The sequence below is a fragment of the Monodon monoceros genome, unplaced genomic scaffold (genome assembly GCF_005190385.1).
Source record: "Monodon monoceros isolate NGI ecotype Baffin Bay Population unplaced genomic scaffold, NGI_Narwhal_1 Super_Scaffold_15, whole genome shotgun sequence".
Taxonomy (NCBI): domain Eukaryota; kingdom Metazoa; phylum Chordata; class Mammalia; order Artiodactyla; family Monodontidae; genus Monodon; species Monodon monoceros.
The window spans coordinates 48,990,819-48,998,110 of NW_021703771.1; the positions used below are offsets into that span (position 1 = coordinate 48,990,819).

A 7,292-nucleotide genomic window follows, 5' to 3' on the forward strand; every position below is an offset into this window, starting at 1 on the left:
AACTTGGTGTTTTGAGTAACCTGGGGCTTTCTTACTTAACTCACATCAGCCAGAGCTAAAGTGAGCAATATGTCAAATTAACTTGCTCAATTTTCTTTTCTTAACTTTTTCAGTGTCCTTTAGGAACACCATTACTGAGAAGCTGCTGTTGGCATTTACAGCACAAAAACTGATTTTGGAAGGTTGATACTACAATCGCCTAAATATCACAAAACTGAAAATTGTATGGTACCAGTTATTTCATCATACTAAAAGGAAAAATAGAGTCTGTAGATAAGCCATTTTTGGTTGGGGAAAAAAAAAGGCTCCAGAATGGTTTTAATGGTTGATTTATATTTAAATATAAGCAATGAATACAAAATGACCTCTACCTATAATTTTTTAAAACTTGTTGAAATTGCTGACTGAAAAATTAATATTTTTGTGTCTTATCTTTCATATATTAAATGTGACGGTTACAAGAAAATAGAGCCTAGCATATTAATCTCACTGGAGCAGAGCCTTCTATTTAAATAAAACACTGTGTTGGTCATTTAAAATAATTTACAAATCTATTCTCTTTAATGTTTTCAAGTTCAGTACAAATCAAATCTATCACTGAGTAAACCACATAACAAACGAGAGTCAAATGCGTATCAGTATGAAATAACCAATCTATCTTTTAAATGAACCATGTAGAGGCTACATTTCATATGAAAAATTATAAATTGATATAGGTATCAAAAGCAATTCCTAGAAAAACAATTATGTCTGACAATGACAATTTTCCTACCACTTGCCATAATATCATTTGTTCCTCCATATGTAAAATAAGCAGTTATGGTTTTGCCTATTTTCCTTTATATGTAAAGACATAAAAATGAAGAAAACAATTGTCTTCCTTGTCTCTATGGAATCTCTCTGGCTGGTCAATTATTTACAATACTGCTGCTACTTTCCAAACTCATTGGAAAAAATATTTTAATCATCCTGGGAAGAAGGAAATGTAGGTTAAGACTAACTCTTAAACATAAAGAACTATAAATAAGCTAGATTTGATTCTAAAACAACCTTACACAACAACAAATTTACAAAAATGAATTCACTTCAATTGAGCCAATAGCTACTGGAATATATTATTATATTCAAAAACTCTCAGTACTGATTTACAATACTGTGTATTCACAAAGCATATGTTGTTATAGACACAGACAGAAAAGTCAAGTCCCTCTGTCTCCTTTAAAAATAAATAAAACATAAAATTAAATTGCGTGTTCCATGATCTATGTGCTTTGCACTCTAATGTTCCACATGTCTCTCAGCAGCACTGGTCGGTAGTTTTGTTCCAAAATTTCCATGTATTCAAAGTAATCACTCACTCGAAACCCATGCAGTGCTTCTTCCTGTCAAAAAAATAGAAAGAGATGTTCATTCGCTTGGGTAAAGACACACAATTCTAAGTTAATGAGTTTTAAACAGTTAATGTATCATTGTTTTTCAGCTATAGATGGGGGTTTTATGTTTCTAATAAATGTGTAACTTCTTTTTTATTTAGTAGGCTATATGTATATGATAGCAAAAAAACATGTCCCTATGAAACAAGGTTGCCTGTTTTCAAAACCAAAAATGCTTTACCGCTAACAAAAAAAAAGATCATGAAATCTTCCTAATATTTAAGATATAACAGTTTCAATTATAGAATGATTGTTCACACTCGTAATTAGTAAAGACTCTAAAGCTTATCAAAGGATACTTATAATGTAAGAAATATCAGTTCTACAGCTACTGTTCATAAAATCTCCAACAGTCTGCAATTCATAATGTTGGTACTATGCATGTCTATACTAATTTGGAATTTAATGGTTAGTGTCCCAAATGAGGCACTCAAGAATGAAAAATAGTAGGAGCATCCATTTAGAATCTTAGACACTTTTAGGAAATTTTATGACTATTTCTTTTAGTATCTCCAAATACTCGCTATGCAATGCCTACCCTTCAAGGTAACAACAAAAAAATTCTGCAAAAGAAACATGATCCCTTAAAAAAAAAAAAAAAGAAAAAAGAAACATGATCCTTGATTCAATGTAATGTATTATGTTAGAAGTTTTGGAGGTTATAAAAAATTTGGAGCAATTCATGCCTTTCTGGAGAAAATAGCTTAAAGGCAAAAGCTACTAACAATAAACAATTCAAAAGAATAAAATATAAGATATTATCATATACCAAATATTGTGTTAGAGACAGTCTGTAGATGAGAGACATCAGAGTAGGACAGTTAGGAAAACATCACAAATTCTCAGTAAGAATGGATGCTTTTAAAGGCCTCAGATGTCGCTAGTCACTACTAGATTAGTAATAGTTCACAGCTTGCACATAATGGGAGAACAGTACACTTACTTGCCACATACCACCTAAAATCTGGGTAATTTGGGGGAAAAGTTAATTGGTACTTTAAAAAAAAAGTATTATTACTGATCTACAAGGCTGATATTATAATTAAGAAAACTAAATGATGTAAAGTTATATGCATAAGATTACACCTTTAAGACTAGAGCTAATACCCTCGAACATAAAAATTTGAACTTTACTCTTAATTTTAAAATACTTGTGATGTTATCCATTTCTTCATTTCTTCATTCATTAATCTCATTCATTCCCTTATTGTATGTAAAGTTCTTGGTTATACAGTGAAGACCCAAAGATGAATGAGACGGGTCTCTCTCCTAAAACATTAGCAACTGAAGTATATATCATATCTCCAGTTTTATGTATAAGCAACTGAATCAAAAGGAAGATGTTCATCTTATGAATAGCAGAAATACTATGTAAATTTCTCTCTATCAAACATATTTCACTTTGTTCTTTGGGCAAAAAACAGGATTGAAGTAAGACCAATCTTACTGTTCAAGAATTCACTTTAAACGGTTAGAGTTGTAGTCACGGAATTATTTATGAAGTTATCCATTCTCTTCATTCAAATTATGTGTGATTTGACATTAATCACCCTTTCACTAAAACTATACCTAACTTGGAAAAGAATTATAGTAACGTGTTATTCTAACCAGAAGAAAAAAAACCTAATGCCAGAAAAATTGTCTTAGTACGTATTCATGATTTTTAAAAGAATGCTTATTGTTCATTAAATGTGAATTACAATAGGAGATGACAGCATTTGAACAATACCTCTAATAATTCTTTCTGGGCAAAAATAAGCAAAACCTATTTTAACATCTTTTAATTATTGCTCCACTTTAACTTAAAAATAAAAACTACCTATGGAGAACCATAGCTATTACTTGGTTTAAAAATACTTCTTTCCTTAAAACATGTTTTTTGAATTATGGCTTCCATTTTGGACATTAATTTTAAAATAAAGAGAAAATACTCGGATAATTATACTGAAGACACACCCATAAAATGGCAAGTAAAGTTGAGGTCTTATTTCATAAGAGAAAGATAAGGCTATTAAGGTCTTATTTCATAATGAATTAAATATTCACTTTAAAAGGAATGTTTTTAAATTATACAGATTTAAAATTCACAGGCAATTTTAACTCTGAATATAATTTTAGAATCTCTGAATTCCACTTTGTCTTCAAAGTGGAACATGTTTCATTTTATCTGAAATGTTCTTATAGCCTTTTCAGTGAATTAATTTTCTTTGTACTTATGACCATTTAGACTGCCAGCTTATCATTCAAGTTATAAAGGACCATTTCCTCAGAATACTGCTTTATTATCATTTCATTTATAGACATAAGTATATTGGACTCTATAAAAATATGAATTCCCTTATTCCTTAAATAGGTAGGCATATGTAATTATATAAAGTAACATTCCATTTTATATAAACAGTGCACTATTTGTTCAAGTTTTGTTTTAATAAGTAGTTTGTCTTGGTTGGGAAGTCCATAATGAGTATACTGCATTTTCTTTTTCTTTCTAGTGGCTTTTCAACCAGTGTGCCTTCAATGATTTGCTTTTTTTCATTAATGTTGGGTTTCAAATGTTGAACCATCAGAAAAGCATTAAAAATCACCATCTTAAACCACAATGCTGGGTGTGTATTCAATTATATAATATGACATATACACAGCTTCCCTCTCTCCTTTGTACATAGAATCTAGTTTCAAGTATGTATCCACTGGTTTTCTTTTACTACTGAGAGCACTTAATTAGAAGTTCCACTGAATTTAGGATTTTTTTTTTTTTAAAGTAAACAGACTGGTCAATAATACACTAGAAAGATCACAGGATTTGGATTCCGACCAAAAAAGGGTAAAAACTCACCTATATTAGTTACTAGATGTATGAACCTGGGAAAGTTTACAGATTCTCTAAGCCTCAATTTTACAAAGGCTGAATAACAGCATAAATTATGTTGTCTGAACTCTTTACCATGAATTATAAAGCCTTATGTGATCTTACTCCTGTCTCATCTCCGACCATTCTTACTCCCTCACCTCGTTTTGGCCACAATGGTCATCTTGACACTTTCTAAGTGGGCCAAGCTCATTCCAACCTCTGAGCCTTTGCACTTGTCTTTCTTCTCATGTAGAAGGATTTTGTACAGAAATCTGTGCATTGCTTTTTTTCCTTTGCTTTATTCAGGTTTCTGGTTAGCCTCACTGGGCTAATTAGCCTCAGAGTAGCCTTCACTGGGCTCTTTATCTAAACAGCACCTATGAACCTCACTCTCTGACTCCCTTACTGTGTTTGATTTCTTTATAATAAGATCTATCAATACCTGAAATATTATATATTTATTCACATATTATTTATCTACTGGTAGAATGTTAAGGTCAATTTGGCAAGGCCATGGCCTATTCTTGTGACTACAACGATGCCTGGAACACAGATGCTGGACGATGGTCAATGAGTGAACGAGCAGTACCTGTTGCTCCCTTTGCCGAGTGCCTGGCATTCAATAAGCACTCACGGTATTAACCGTGGTCATAATAATGTTTTTATTAACCTTTCTCTGAAATGGTTGAGCTAGATTTTCTTGATTGAACTGCCAATTTGTAACATTAAGTGTGGACAGGCCCATTAAAGATTATTGACTCTAGTCTCTGCTCTTCAACCCCTTACCAAAAATGTAAGAGAACAATTCACTTAAAATATTAAGCTATTACTGTCCTTTCTTGCAACTTCTCAAGAATATGCCTATTATGGAAATCAAGCTATACCTATAATTTCAATCATCATTTTTATCAAAGTTTTCAAAAATAGTTTCCAGCAGAAATGTTTTTAGACCTACTGCAAGCCCTGTAAATTTGGAATTTGAATTGAAGATAAGGACTTTCAGGGTGGTAAATAGATACAAAGCATGAAAAGATGAAGTGTGCTACCATGACATGCCTTAGTTTTAAGATTTTAGGACCAAGTTTAGGTATTTTCTGATATACCGTTTCCCTAATATTTAATTATTAATGCATTCAAAAGGTGATTTTAAAAAAAGATAATAGCTTTTTATAGCGTATGGAGGAAAAAAAGTAAGATACATCACTTTGGGTTAAATTGGAACAAAGAGTCAACTAATTAATAATCACCAGGAGGCATATAAAATAAGTTTGCCACACAAGGTATATAGAACTTACTATCCGCTAAGGTAACTTAACAAAGGATCCATATTAATGTCATCTCTCACATAGGAAGCACCAAATTATACAGTTAGAGTTACATAAGAGAAGGGGTTTTGTGAACTTAGTTCTGCTCTTTACCCTTGCTGGAGATGACCTCTTGTGTGTTATGTCTGAACTATGATATAAAAAAGGATCTTCCTTCCTGGTCAAAGCGGTAGAAACACAAACAACCTGTAAGTCGCGTTTCTTCTAGTATATTCTTCCTAGAGTGTTTGGTATAATTAGAAATTCCTGGACCCAATATTTCCCAAACTTCTGAATCCCTCATGTTCAAGCTCCAAAGGTAACATTTTCACATATTCTAAAGGTTACAAGGTACTTGAGATTTTATACTAAAATCTGACAACGTAGTTCTCTGTCATGAAAACTCTGTCTTAGTAGGTCTGGGAGGAATCTAGGTATATCAGTTTTAATAAGGACCCTAGTGATTTTTGAGATCAGGAAAGTTTAGACAGAAAGTATAGTTCTGGAGAGAACACGATGTTCTTAAATATTTAGGATAAAGTATGCATTAGTAAAGACTTTAACTCAGCTGAGGGTACATGGCATATGTGATGACTACAGAGATGATTAAATTTTGGCTGGGTAAATGAGGGAATAGGCCTTGATCAGATACAACGTAAGAGAATGTTCCTGACATAGATCTGCAGTATATGCCTGGTATTACTACATGATATAATACCAAGATGTCTCAGGAGCTGGAGAAGAAAATGGGAGCAAAAGTATATAGTCTAGCAATGGATCCAGGAGAAAATCCTGTTTCCTTTGCTGTGTTGTTTGCACATTTTTTCTTAGGTAAAAAAAAACAACAACAAAAAAAACCAAGAGAAGGATGAACAGGGATGTAGAAACTCAAATAACTGCTACTTTTTTTTTTTAAGCAGTTGCAATGTGTGAGATAATGTTCTAGAAGTATTTTACAGATATCAACTCATTTAGTTCCTCAACAACTCTATGTGATAGGTATTATTTCATGCCCAATTAGACAGATGAGGAAACTGAAGCATGGAGAGGTAAGCAACATGCCCAAGCTTACACAGAGTGGCAGAATTTAACTTGAGGTGGACTCAAGTGATATAAGGTCAATGCAGAAAACATAACTGAAAACCAGAGTTGAATAATACTGAGCTTGTTTGTCTGATCCTTTGGATGGTGAATTATTTTTAATACTATAAACACTTTTGTCTTTTGAGAGCTTAGTATACAATTATTATTATTATTATTTTCAATCTGATCTCCATTTCTTACCCTGTCAACATGCTCAGGTAACCACAGCTGCAATAGTAACAACAACAAAAAAACCCTCTTGACAATTTACTGATGGGTTGAAATTAATCTTATTTTTACATAATCATAAATTGATTTTGCCATAATATGCAGGATTTAGTTGAAGCATTTTAATTAAGTATTTTGAGTCTTCACAGCCTGATTTTCACTGGAAGGCAACCTTCTCCTGGCCTGGCATTTCAGTGACGTTTGTCCCCAGGTTGAATTCATAAAGTAAAACCTAGATCACTGTCAGCCTATTACAATGCAGTGGGTCTTCTGAAGTACTATCAAAGTAATTCTCCCTACACTTGTTGCTTGGGTGTGTGTGTGTGGGGGAGAGAGAGAGAGAGAGAGAGAGAGAGAGAGAGAGAGAGAGAGAGAGAGAGAGAGAGAGAGATA

The 7,292-nt window shown here is 32.7% G+C and overlaps 1 protein-coding gene across 6 annotated transcripts in view; it reads right to left on the minus strand.

The window, feature by feature from the left end:
* Positions 1-311: 311 nt before the first annotated feature.
* TBC1D32 (TBC1 domain family member 32) overlaps positions 312-7,292 on the minus strand; it is a 185,340-nt gene continuing 178,359 nt past the window's right edge. For all 6 annotated transcript variants that reach the window (XM_029224009.1, XM_029224008.1, XM_029224011.1 and 3 more), the window contains one exon: positions 312-1,382. In XM_029224009.1, the coding sequence (XP_029079842.1) occupies positions 1,263-1,382 (120 nt within the window). In that variant the 3' untranslated portion in view covers positions 312-1,262. The remainder of the gene's footprint in view (positions 1,383-7,292) is intronic.